Source organism: Liolophura sinensis, chromosome 6, assembly GCF_032854445.1.
Source record: "Liolophura sinensis isolate JHLJ2023 chromosome 6, CUHK_Ljap_v2, whole genome shotgun sequence".
NCBI classification, from domain to species: Eukaryota; Metazoa; Mollusca; class Polyplacophora; order Chitonida; family Chitonidae; genus Liolophura; species Liolophura sinensis.
In genome coordinates, this window is record NC_088300.1 from 73,980,284 (window position 1) to 73,994,124 (window position 13,841).

The 13,841-nt window shown below is 38.3% G+C and overlaps 1 protein-coding gene across 1 annotated transcript; it reads left to right on the plus strand.

Moving 5' to 3' along the window:
- Positions 1-1,183: 1,183 nt before the first annotated feature.
- On the plus strand, positions 1,184-10,184 carry LOC135468854 (histone RNA hairpin-binding protein-like). Its single transcript, XM_064747311.1, has 7 exons — positions 1,184-1,354; positions 1,900-2,010; positions 3,824-3,922; positions 4,415-4,450; positions 4,942-5,058; positions 7,298-7,447; positions 9,412-10,184. The coding sequence occupies exons 1-7, from the start codon at positions 1,257-1,259 to the stop codon at positions 9,869-9,871; spliced, it is 1,071 nt and encodes a 356-aa protein (XP_064603381.1). The 5' UTR covers positions 1,184-1,256; the 3' UTR covers positions 9,872-10,184.
- The last annotated feature ends 3,657 nt before the right edge of the window (positions 10,185-13,841 follow it).

A 13,841-nucleotide genomic window follows, 5' to 3' on the forward strand; every position in this document is an offset into this window, starting at 1 on the left:
GATAGGCCTATATATATACACATTCTGCATGTATGCACGATTGGCAAAATGGTGTTAAGTAATACTAACAATTAAATTGAGTTAACTCAGTATTTAGTTTATTTATTTGACGGAACCGAAGAGGAAGCCAACATATAAGCTGGACTCATATCGGCGGGATCAATTGGTGAGAGGCTCCTGAGTCACTGCTCGACCTGCAGGGTCTGGGCGCAGCAGATATTGTGGTTAGGCATAGCCTGTACTGTCGCCTCATATGGAACTGCGTTAAATTCCCCCACTTTGAAGATTGTTCCGCTGCTACTGTTCTTGCATTTGGGTGGGGGGGGGGGGGGGCGGTAGGGGGTACATAAAGGTTAAATAACATAAATACTTTTCATCGGAAAGTTATATGTCTAACAAACCCATCAGATGCAACAAACACGTTTGTATGAATGGGGGTTAAACCCTAAGCAAACACGATACATACATGCATATAATGAAATGACAAAATGTATGTGGCAGTTGGCTTGTGTTTAATGTTTTCGAAAGATATTCTTAAGAAGCATATCTCTACACTGTTTTTACAGTAGTTTCTGTACTCATAATCTAGCAACGAGCTCTACAGTGACACTTAATTCAACTCAGTTTTGGAATGGCATTTGATTTTGTACAGATTGTTGGTGTGGTCCTTCTCGGCTTCCTTCTTTTTCCTCGCTTCAGTTGAGATTTGCCTTAATTTCCCCAACGTCTGAAAATAGTTTCGCTGTTACTATTCACGCATTCTAATTATTTTGTCATTTATTTTTTGTATGTTTGGATTAGATAAATGCTATATAGCACAACTCTTTTGTTTTCATAGGAAGTTAAATGCCTAACTGAACAAGTTTATGACTATATCGGGGCCCGTGATACAAAGCTGCGCCAGGTGCAATTTCCATGACAACATACAGTGAAGAGATACATACCGCCACAGGTAAATGAACACACTCTTCAGGTGGTGTACATGTAGCCCTTCTCGGCTTCCTTCAGTTTCCAACCAAACATGGGTGTCTGACGTCATTTATCCTGGCCAATCAACAAGCCGTATGCTGGCGCGCTAGCCTTGTACCTTGTTTTTTCATCGTATGCTATATTCTTAATCCGAAGAAAGGTACGAGTGAAACCATTAATGACCTTTGTGGCCCCTTGTGGCGCCAAAGTGAAATTTCTGCTAGAACGAACGTTTAGCGACGGAAAGAACCTGCAAATTGCTTTAAAAAATAAGCCATACCCATAAAATGTCTTCAAGACTGACTGATCAGCGTTTTAAAAGGGGTGACGAAAGGGTGTTTCGGCAGCGTTGGAAGAGGGAACAGAGAGATAACTACGAAAGAGCGTAAGAAAATGTGCAAAGTGTAAAACTTTGAAATGGTGCTAGTGAACTAGTTGTTGAGATGACCACAATGATACACAATGCATGGAGGAGAACTTAAATATTCAAGGGTGTTCATCATAGTTTGTATTTTGCTTTTCTTCATCGACAATTCGTAAATGGAATAGTCATTACCCTTGCAAATCGTGCAACCCTGAACTTCGTAATTCTGTTCCAGAAACATCACTTTGACTGAAATGATGTTAAGTCTTAAGATAGCGTTCATGGAATATTATCTTCTGTATTTTTTTCCATAGATAAATAATATGTTACATGTACCCTAATGCCTAATTTTCGCATGTGAAAGAGCTCCTTTCACTTCATTTTATGCACGTTTTTAACTTCATTTTGGAGACAAGATTACATTGAATTGGCCAATTTCTGGGCTTCGCAAAAAGTATATATTTTTCAGTCTGCACAGAATAATGCCTACAGGATATGCTTGAATAAACACTTTGCAAACATACGAAAAGGTTGAAGAATTACAGTAGTGAAAATCATACTTTCAGTGTGGAAACAAATGAAAAGTATCAACGCCAAGGCAAGCTCAGCCCCTTGCGGAGCCCTTTACGACCAGAAGTGGAGAACAATGGAAGACGTAGTTTGAGGGAGAGAGAAAGGTGATGGTAACACATGAGCTTCATACTTTTTAGGGACACTGCCTGAACACGTTGACCCTAATAAGCTGAGTCAGCATTTCAGGAGTCGCATTAGTTCACGCAGGTATGGACGAGACGCGGTTGGTGCAGTCATAAACTAACGCAGCTAAAAGGCGAGATTTTACGGTACTTGCTAGGCTGAATAAACATCTTGCATAGCTGGGTCTGTTGGTCCAGCAACGGTGCTGCAGTTTAAATTTATGTTTATCCATCTTGTCAGATGTTACAAGAAATTTATCCACATGAAACAACTGTCTGTATTTCACAACTTATGACTGTAGGAATGTAGGATGTTTGTGAGCACTGTTAATCGATACCCATTTCAAAAAAAAAAAGGAGGAAAGGCACAAGGAATTAAAAGTTTTTCCCCTTAAATTCTAAGGTACTGCTCTGAGCGCAGTTTACAAAGTGAGGCATGTTCTTAAAGCCGGGCATAGGTCAGCTTATGATTATGAGCAACTGGTCTAACAAGGCAAAGTCGACCTACGCGTTACGCCAACATTGCAAAAGTTTCACAAACGTGATAGTGAGCCATTGTTAACAACTGGACACAAATGTTTAGTTATAGAAAAGTAGAACATGTTCAACTTGGTGATTGCAAGTCTGTGAAAATAGTGTGAAGACCTGTGGCAGGAGGTTTCTTGATATGCAAAAGTATTGCACATGTATATCACCACATGGTAATTAACTGTTGATGCTAATGTTGATGTCTTGTGTTGTTTGTTACATATATTGCTGTTCTAATTTTGTGTATTTTCAAGCTATTGTTTGTTTATTTTATTTTTTTTAACTGTCTTTCAACCTACAAGGAATTAGAGATTCCTGTGAATTACAACCTGAAGAGCTGATTAGTGACCAAAGTTAACATTTAGCCATTTGGGGAACATGTGCAGTTCCTAGTGCTGTGGGAGGAAAAAAAAATTGTATCTTTATTGATGGTGAAGAACATTAGATCAACTTTAGCATATCAAACTGTTGCAGACAGCTGTTCACTGCGGTCCTCTTAGCCACCTACTTCGAATATTCTTACTATTTAAATCAGTATTGATTGTGACATAATTACTTTCAATTCAGCCGCCTACTTTTGAACTCTGACATCCTTCTCCAGTTCTAAATGAAAACCCTGGGCTTGTCTCATGTCACCCTAAAGTCAGCATTTCACTGATAACTCAGTACCATAAATAGGCCTTTATATTAATGCTAAAGCTGACTTAAATATTTCATTGTCCCATTGGTTGAAATACCTTATTTGCGGATGGTGCTTGTAATTGATTCATGTAGTTTTCTTTTTTAAATAAGGGCACATTTAACTTCATTTTTTACAGATCTAAAACATTCCGGTTCAAGCGAAGGTCTTGTACTCCCCCAGCCCCTGATGTTTTCAGTACTAGAGATTTTCCAGCGTTAGGCACCTACAGGTAGATTCCTCCTTCAGAGGTCTTATGTATATATAAATTAAATTATCTTGCATATCAAGTATTCAGATGCAGATCATTTCTGGCATTAATGCAGATAAGCAAAAAATCTTTCATTTTGGCAGTGAAGATAAGAATTCTTCAGTTTTCAATTCTTATTATCAGGTTTTTATAGAAATCAGTTTTAAATTTTGGAGGGTTTCTGATCAGAAGTTTTTGAATGCATTTATTTTTGATGTTTTATGTTTAACATTGATTAACATTTCAATGGTAAATAAGTTGTCTATCAACCTTGAGTTTATTAGATAAAAAAAATGCCATGTTTCAGAAGCAGCACTATGTTTTTCCTTTGTTTCTAGATGTGATAAGGATGCTGACTTTGAATCGCCAAGCGACTGGGCAACAGAGGTAGAGAACTGGGAGCAGTCGGGGAAAACTCAAGGGAGAATAAGTGAAAGGTACTCTAAGACTTGTGCTGCCCAAAAATCTCAACAAACCACAATGGTGTGCCCAAGCAACACATGCCAGTCCTATTTTTATCTTAGATGGTGGATGGAGAATCTTGTAGCTACAGCTGTTCATTGTGTCTCACTTGAGCATTTCCCATTTTCCTGTGTATGATGAACAGTGCATTTATAAGTTCTCTTGCATAGATATTATATACCTAGGTAGGTTTCTTTAGAAGGGTGCAGCACACAGCCCCTTTGTCAGACACGATGTTAATAAATAGGCAATGGAAATTCTGCTATGCCCATTTTATGAGTGCCTTTGCGCCCTGCCCCTTCTGATTTCTAGTTAGAGATCTAGGTGTGAATAGTAGTTTAAAAGGATTTAAAATTTTCAGATATTTAGTGTTTGTGGGTGTTTCATATTTGCTTAAAATGTGATTTTTTGGGTGGGTGATAAAATCAATGCAAAACAATTTAATGATTTCATCTCTAACTTTGCAGGCCAAGAAGGCGATTAAGAATGTCACGGGATCAAAGGTTTGTCATCAACTGTTTCAGATAACTTATATACAGATTATTATATTGGTACAAATTGAAACATAAGCCATGGTTGGGTGATGCTTTACCATTTCGTGTTGTTTGGAAAGTAAAATTAGCATTGGTCCAGGTAGGTTAATGCAATTTAGGTGTTTATATCCAGCAGCTTTTCATCCACAGTTACAGCAAATGTCAGCATAATTAGGACAAAATAAATGTCAAAAAATACCACTATTATACATGAAATTCACAGTGTTCCAGCAGGACATTATTCTACTTTAAAGACAGACCTCAAAATATCAGCAGATGTCCAAAAATTATGTGCAACGTTACTGTGGGCAAAGTTTGAGCATACATTCATGGCCCATAACATGTTTATGTCTCTTGTGGATTCTTCAAATGAGGGCCCTAGATTGATCAAACTAGTCATTTTATGAAGACTTCTAATTAGTGATGATGTCTTAACGCTCTACTGTTCTGTCTCAATTTAGTAAAGAAAATGAGATGGAGCTGGAGAAGGATGAGGAGGTCCTGAACAGGAGGCAGAAAGCCATTGACTACGGCAAGAACACTCTGGGTTATGACAGATACACTAGCTTGGTCGACAGGTAAGTTATCCTCTCGCCAATGTGCACCTGTGCAAGACTCAGCAAAAGCTGTGGCCTTACAGTTGTATGTGTATAATTAAATGAAAACAACTTTCACTTTTTGTAATTTTCTTCTGTCTTTGAAAAGTTGAGAAAATGTGCTTTGTTATTTCTAAACATCGTTAGGAAGTTATATTGTGATAACAAGAAATGAAAGTAGATTTTGGCAATTTGGACAGCTAAGGTATTGTGATGTCTTGGCATATACTGTAATTCTTTGACCTTTTTGCATGTTTGCAAGGTGTTCATTTAAGTAAATTCCAGGCATGAGGATTTCAGAATTGCTGGGTAATACTTTTCGGTTTTGACATGGGAAACTGTTGGAAACGCTATTTCTGTTCCCAGCAATTTTTGCTGTGGGAACTCATTTACCTGTAATTTAGTATTGATGGCATTTCATCAAATAAAATTTGGTGCTTCGTATTTCTTGCAGATCTCATCATGATTTACTTTGTAATGTAAAAATTACCCTCAACCTTTTTGTTTAAAACGTATGAACTGTCACTGAATGATTGAGGTATCTGACTGCAAACTGTTGAAAAGAGAAGGGAGAGAACTGGGTACTCTAAACTTTGCCAGTTTGAGTTATCTCCATTATCCTAAGAGTGCAATGCGCAGCGTGTTAAATACAACTTCCACAACAGCCTAGCAATCAAACGAATCTCAAAATTTGCACTTCATATAAATCACAACTTCCTTGGTTAAGGACCTTGATTGGCTTTCTGTCCCACATGTAATTGGGTTGTACTACTTCCTGTCCATGGTGGCAGATAGCATTGCAGGCTCGCTGTACACCGAGAGATTGAAAAAGGTCCATTTTTCGTGAGACCACTCGTGGCAACTAAGTACAAGCGCCTATTGACACCTCAGCCACAATTTAAAGGCTCACAGCTCAAGTCTTTGGACAGTTAACTTCAGTGTTTACTAAGCAGTGCTTAGTGAGTAACCAAGACTTTTTTGTTGGAAACGGACTTTCAGTTTTGTGAATTTTTAACCTGGGAACCGACACGGAAATGGAACTGTCGTTTCTGTGAAATCCTCTTGCCTGAAATTCTGAAAAATTATACTTTTTATGAAGCCCTGAGATTGGTCATCTTAACCAATGTAGTTTTATCCCCGAAATCAAATTAAGAAAGTGCTTAAATTGTACGGAAAGTTGCTCTTTCATGTGCGAAAGCGTTGAGGAATTCGTGTACCTTGTAAAATAATAGATTTCACATAACTGTTCTACAGTGTAGCCTCGTTATAGCTCACCGCTTGGAACAGGTTCCTGAGCAGGTTATAGGCTGCCGAGCGCTATGATGTAATGATCTTGCGATCTAGTATATAGTATTTGTGTTACCTAAGGATTCCAGCATTTCAGCACCACCCTACGAGTCATATCCCAGAAAGCTGACCTCATATCGTGTAATGATAGGCCTGAGCTGATCTGCAGAACTCAGTGCATGTTAAACATTCCCATGAGCTGAATTCAAGTAATGTAGTTTTATCCACTTTATCTTTAAATTTAAAAAAAAAAAAAAGGCTACAACACATCTCGTATCCAATTCGTCCATGTCTGCTCATATCAGAAGTAACTGTTGGAACTTACATGCCTCAGATTCAAGATGGTGGACTGCAGATGACTGTCAACCTGATCACGTGACCGATTGATAGCTGCTGAACAAAAAAAAAATAATAATGTTCACCATTTTAATGTATTTCATGCTAAATCAGTGTATTAAATGAAGGAAACAGGAAAAAAAATTACGAAGCCATTCTCAAACATTTGACTTCATCTTAAATCTCACATGTAAGCATGCCGGTAAGCCAAATCTCACCCCCTGCTGACAAAGCTACACACGTGGAAGTAATGCTGTAACAACAACGTCACACGTGCATTTGGAATCATACTCTAACCATTTTCATAGAAAAATCCATTTCTTTTGGCTTATACTCTGTAATATTCAAAAACTTAAGCCTAAAATATCAAATAACACATGGGTCACACACCAACAGTAGGAAATGAAGCATTATTGATGGTGCGTTATTTATGTATATTTCTAGGTGAAAAATCTTTATTTGTTTGCAGTTTTAGCTGTTCTCGCATGAAAATACACCACAGATTTTGGGGGGACAACATTTGGGTTTCGTTATATCCGATTGGGTGTCTTAAGCGAGGCTACACTGTATATGAAAATTTGGATGTGTTCTGTTACAGAATGAAACGTAAATCGGGCAATCCTAAGACACCAAATAAATACCAGAAATGTAGTCGTCGTTCTTGGGATCAGCAAATTCGCTTGTGGCGCAAGCGGTTGCATGAGTGGGATGTGGAAGGATCGCGAAAAAGAACTGCTTCGGAGCAAAGGTAAGGCGACCTGTGGAATTGTATAAAGCAGGTTGAGAAAAATTTTCAAAATGCACACGCAAGGCAAACCATTGTTTCTAAGCAAGATGGGTGTCAGCCTGTATGGGTTGCTGATTTTAGTGTGGACGAGGTAACGAAGGTATGGGTTACACAACAAACACCAAGTTGAAGTCTATTCTACCCCTAAGTTCATTCTAGAAATAAAGAAAATGAGGCAAAAATGACATATTTCACTTCCTCTGCCGAGAAGTTGAAGCCTAGGCTATTACATTTGACCTAGATATTTCAATCCTGCATATGTATGATGCTGTGTCTGATTGTGGTGTGATGCAGTAATGTAAACGTTTTAACGTTATTCATGTACCGCTGAGCTCAGATTGGAACGTTATGAAACAAATGTTTAAACAATGTTAAAAAAAAAATATCACAAATGTAAAATGAAAAGCAATAAACGTACCAGTCAGAGTGTTGCATGACACACTCAATGTTGTATGAAAGGTCCTCTCTATTTAATATGTATATTTGCACATAGCCTGCACCTAACAGTGGGGTAGAATACATATCTTGATGGGGACATCTGTCAAATTTTACTCTCGGCAGAAGGCATGTTCTCTGTGTGTACTTATTTAGATGTCAGATGCACATCTTATTCACAGAACACAAAGTATTTAGAACAATGTTCACTTGACAAGCATTTTGCTGCAAGGAGATATACACAGCTTCCTTGAAGTAACGCCCCCATCCAGACCTAAAAGATTCACATAATCCGTGTAATCGAATCCTGGCAAGGCAGATAATTTGTAATGGCTGGAATAAGCAGAAATCTGAACGTGACTGCTGGCAGCTGTATGATACAACATGCACACAAGAATTTCAGGTACTTGTGTTTATTAAATTACCCAGTTTAATGAAACAATAACAAAACTAAAAAATTTTGCATGTCTCGCATTAAAATCTTGAAATAACGGAACATTATCAGGTGTAAACTGACTTACCACGAAAAGCATTACTGAATGGATTGTTTTATGCATAAAAAAAATGTATGTGCTTGAAAATTCGCAGATGTATTTTTAAGTGAACAAAGCTTAATCCACTGTGTAAGAAAACAGAGATCGCAGCGACACATTGTCACATTGCTGGGCTGGTGACAACAAATCTGTCACTCAAAATAAACACAAAGGAGGATTCTTTCCAAGTCGTAGGTCGAGCAAATGTAACTCCAAAATGCATGTATTTCCATTTTATTTACATAACAGCTGAACAGATTCATAATGTTTTTCAACCAAATTCGCACCGCTTAGGCAGGCAAGCCTCTCGGCGATTTGAAAGAAACATAATGTAATCTGTGAGTAGATTACCATTGTTTTCTCCGCTAACTCTCCACCATTCAGTGTTTCAGTAAACGTACTGTAAACTAAATGCACCAAACGGAGATTGCCACATACCAGGAGAATTCATAATTGTGCACAGGATGATGCACCACCAAATTACCTAAATGCGTCTGTAACTGTTGAATTTCATCAATGGAACTATGGTTTAGAAAATAAAAATAAACAACTTGGAGTCAAAAGCAGCAGCATTTGTGGAGGGCTTTACTAGTACCCAGCAAGCATTAAAGGAAGCACTTCGGCTGAAATCATGTTAGCCTCTTGACTCCAGCTCGAACATGTCTCTTTGTTTACCCAGTTACAGGTCCTGTCGCTTCCGATTTTGCAGTTAATCGATCCTCATGAATTTGAGGGAGGAGTGTAGTTGAAGATTCAAAATATCAGCATTTTTCTGATTTGTCATGACTTCTTATACATAATGATTAATATTTATTTTTATCAGCATCATATGGACATCAAAAGGCAAGTACATTTAGAACTGTAAGTGGCTTCCAGTTATCTGGTGGTGCTATTAGGACAAAGGCCCTTTAATGGATCAGTTCTGTAAAGGTGTATGCATGTGATTTCATGTTCCAGTTCTGACACCCTGGCATCAGACTCTGCCTCCATCAGCTCCCTAAGCCTGGAGGATGGGGTGATGAAGGATGTGGGTGGGGATGCCCGTTCTGTGTGCTCTGTCAGCCCTTCTGAGGCTCGGCCTGTAGGGAGTTTGGGACCAGAGACCTTCAGCCCACCCTGTAAATATCTGGCTGCTCAGGACTTTGAACCAGCTGTCCTCTCTGTGCTGCCAGAGTTGTCTGCCCCTGGAATCATCGTCCAGTCAGCTAACCAGGCTGAGGACAGTGGAGCATCCTCATCAGTTGAGAACTCCACCCAGGCCGTCTTCAGCCTTCATGAAAAGAAGGCCCATCACCGTGCTCAAAGGTATAACCGAGCCAAGTCCACGGAAGAAAGTGCTAAACCTGCCAATGATTTTTTCTCTGATTTTTCCTTGGATAACTATTTGATGGTGGATGATCAACAAGATATATTCTAACATTATCCTCTTATATGTTGCCTCATAACCTGAAGCTTTAGTTTCTCATGTTCAGCTGTTGAATTGTGTCTATCTATAATAGATTTATAGATTATCTATAGATCAAGAAGTATGTCTGTTACTATGGAAGTGTACAAAATAAAATTGTATAAAGGCTGATTTCCACTGAAAGTCACCACCACAAAGGCTCATCAAAATGCCTTACAAACGGAATGTTTAATAGTGTGGTACAGTTCCACCAGATTCAATGATGTCACTGGTATAACTTTTATTCTTCTCTCACATTTTTTTTAACACTACACAGCTATGGGCTGAAGCATATTCTATAAACAGAAGCATTTCTCCAAATCTCGAAACATTTTTCCACTGTAAATTATTTTCTCATTAGGAATAAGGAGGGCGTATTTTGTTTGTCAATGCATGTGTTTTGGTGTAGTTTTGTCATTTGTAACTGAATCTGTCCTGAAGGAAATAACTTGTACATACATGTATTCAAATAAGATTTATTGTCTGAAACTCATATTTTTTTTATGGTGTACACAGTGTGAAGTACTATGCATGACATTTGGGTCTTTCTTTATGATCAGGACAGAAAAAGAAATTTATATAGTTACTGTCATAAAAAAGAAATTCAGTTATTGTGTTGTGAGTGTTGTCCAAACACACAAAGCAGGTTTTTTCAGTACTACTAATTATCAGGTCGTAAGAGGTGAATTCATTGTATTTTCATCTGGAGATCTAATTCATAAAGACTTTTATGATGGAAGAGATTTCATTCAGTTTGCAACATTTTACCAAATATTTTTCCTGTTTTATGCATAGACAGCCATTTCATTTCATGTGAATAGATTTTAACAATTCCGTTTCCACTTGGTCCTGTGTACTTGCCTTGAATGGATGTGGGCCAAGGGCATATAAATGTTGAGGAACGTTCACATGCTGACAAGCTGTTGATATGTTATTACTTACGTTCTGTCTTTATCAGATAAAGATTGTATAATTTGCAACATAAGTAAATGTGCTGTGACATTGGCTACCACATGTTGCTGATTGTTGAATCTGTTGGCAGTCTGGAAAGATTTGGTAGGGTTGTAAATAATGCAATAAACTTAATCCTATATGTTGTTTTATCACTAGGTTTGTGTTGTGATATGGTGGCTACTTTTCATGCAGTACATGAAATTTAAACCATGCGCAGATGAATTACTGCACAGGCTGATATCATTTTGCTCTGTGATGCTAAGTTTATACCCTGCACAGCTAAATAATAAATTACTGTGCAGGCTGATGTCAGTTTTCTGATGTCGTTGACGATGCATTCCACCATACCAGCACTGCACAATAAATATTGTAGGCACAAAATCGTTATCCTTGCATTGAGAAGGGTACATGGGGATTTAAACCCTGGGTGTGAAATCCCCATATCAACACGTGGATAACTTATAAATATGGACTACTGTTATCCGTCACTTTTTGGTACCCGTGAGGAGTACAAGTTTCTCCTGATCTGTCGGCTCAGCACAGAACAGTTTTCGTGCCTTGTTTTTTTTATTTCTTTTCATAACTGGTCGTCTCATAGAATTAAAATTTGGTATACAGCTTTACAATCATGAGTGATGGATCAAGTTCTGAGTTTCTGGCTGTTTGGTCCCTTTTTAACCTAATTTTTGGGAAACCTGGTCTGCTATTTTTAGCCAGTAGACGTGTAATTTTAGTATGAATTTTTTCACATGTTTAGTCGATCTAATGAACAACATATTGATATCTTTACTTTCCCAAAAAACTGGGAGAGAAATGTAATTCTTTCCTATCAGAACTGCTAATACCTGTCCTACTAATTGGATGAATTAGAGTAGGGAGGAGCAAAGTTTTATCACTACAAATGTTTCACCATCACCTCATTCCATTCTTGCTGAATGCAGTTGTGACTGTGATGTCACAGAAAGATACACAGTTTGAAGGTCTAAAGCTGTAGGTGCTTGTCTGCTCTGCAGCAAAAATATGTATTTGTTCCTAATGTAATTTGGAGGTAAGGTGAGGTATTTTCAGACTTTCTTTAAAATTTTCAGATTTTTTTCTGGGCATCTGTTCCCATGTGTGTCAAGAACATTAAGGGATTTAACCAGCAGGTTAAGTGATGAGTCATAGCACGCCACGTACAGATAACACTGTAGAGGATCTTGCCTTTCAGTTGCTAGGGCACAGGATGTCCAGATTCAAACCCAGTCTTGGACAGGGAATTGATAGATTCCCCTGCTCTCACTGTGCATAACTACATTACAGTTGGGAGCTTTTTGTCAGTAACTTGCTTAAGGTCAGTGGTTTATGATGACCACGCCAGCTTCCTCCTCATACACCTGACTGCCATTCTATAGCAAAGTCAAAATAGGGCCAGGGTTCAAACTTAAGTTTAAATCGTGCAGTAAAATGTCCCTTTTGGTCGTTCCACAAGTATTTATTGATGTTTAACCTCTCACTTAGAATACATGTACTTCACCAATACAGCAGTTGGTTTAAAGGCCAGAGCTGAATTACCTGGAGTGAACCATCAGCCTTTGGCCACCTAGATGACCATACTTTTCAATCAGTGATGCAAACATCTGCACCATCTGAGCAAGCTCAAGCTGAATGCCATATTGGTAATATCGAGTGATCTCCAGTGGCCCGTGTAGAATGACTGAAGTTACACTGTTTCCGCTATACAATGCATATAAGCCAGCTGTTTTGAGTAGTAACTCGGTAATGCAGGTATCTGAGGTGTCATAAACTAAAGCACATAATCATTAATGCCTATGGTACAACATTACAGATTTTGGCGACAGCTCGTGATCCAATTCCTCCCATGTAATTTGTCTAAATTGAAAATGATGAAAATGAACAGATATTGCTTAACTGTATGTAACTGCCAAGGATTTCAATGCTTTGACACGGTCACGGCAATTTGTTTTTCCCAGAGTGATGAAATCTTGACCATTCCCACAGGAAGCAGTTATTGGCACCAAGCTACAAAAAAAGAGTGGAGGCATGGAGCCCAAGGATACAGTTCATGCAGTATGAAATCCTGCTGATCAACTTGAATATGATGTAAAACATATACGCCAATAGGTTCCCTACATCTGGTACCAGGCAGTTCTCATTGTAAAGTGTGATTTCGACTTGCATGAGTTTCACACTGGATTCCGAACACCATTTGTTCTGAAATAAACATGGACACATCCACTTAAATTGAGACCGTGTCTAGGCATATCCACTCCATAAGCTGCTGAGATGACCACATTCAGGCAAATTGTCAACCTATGTTTTACCATGGCAATGTCAAGATCATAAAGTACATGTAAATTTTTGTAGGCTTTGTTAATAAATAGCCAACAATGAACATTCATGTCCCGAGCACTGTATATGGAGACCATCAGACATTCACCTGAGCATCTCACCTCCAGTATGAAATATCTGAACACCAGTCTGACACATTCTGCATAATGTACTAGAGACAGCACAGCACTGGATTCCTGGACTGGGCATACACAACACTTTTTTACCAACTTCAAGCCGACATAGGGCTTTGTACTTAATATTAAAGTAGGAGGTATCCGGTCTTTGGGTCGGTGAATTATCAAATCCACATGTTGGCTAACTTTCGTAAATAATTAGTATGAAATCAGCATTTCAGCATGATACTAATGAGACTTCTCACAGGAAACCACAGGATACCCGTACAGAATTTAGATGTGTTTAGAATGTATGCTACATTCACTGCAGTATTCATCTTTTATACAGTTCCACATATCTCGTCTTTCCAGATACATAGCACCTAAGACAGACACAGATCTGTAATTTTTAAGTATTTAAGTATTTCTGTGATTAAAGCAGAAGATGATAAGAAGGTAAATGATCTAATCTGCATACGAGACCTCAGTCCAATTTTTGAGATTCAAACCAAAAAATTCGTGTAAACCATTCATACAAGGCT

Coding starts and splice junctions, on each gene's coding strand:
- LOC135468854 (XM_064747311.1), top strand. CDS start 1,257: ATGTCTTCAAGACTGACTGATCAGCGTTTTAAAAGGGGTGACGAAAGG. Junction 1,355..1,899: donor AGAGATAACTACGAAAGAGC/GTAAGAAAATGT, acceptor TCATACTTTCAG/TGTGGAAACAAATGAAAAGT. Junction 2,011..3,823: donor AGTTTGAGGGAGAGAGAAAG/GTGATGGTAACA, acceptor CTTTGTTTCTAG/ATGTGATAAGGATGCTGACT.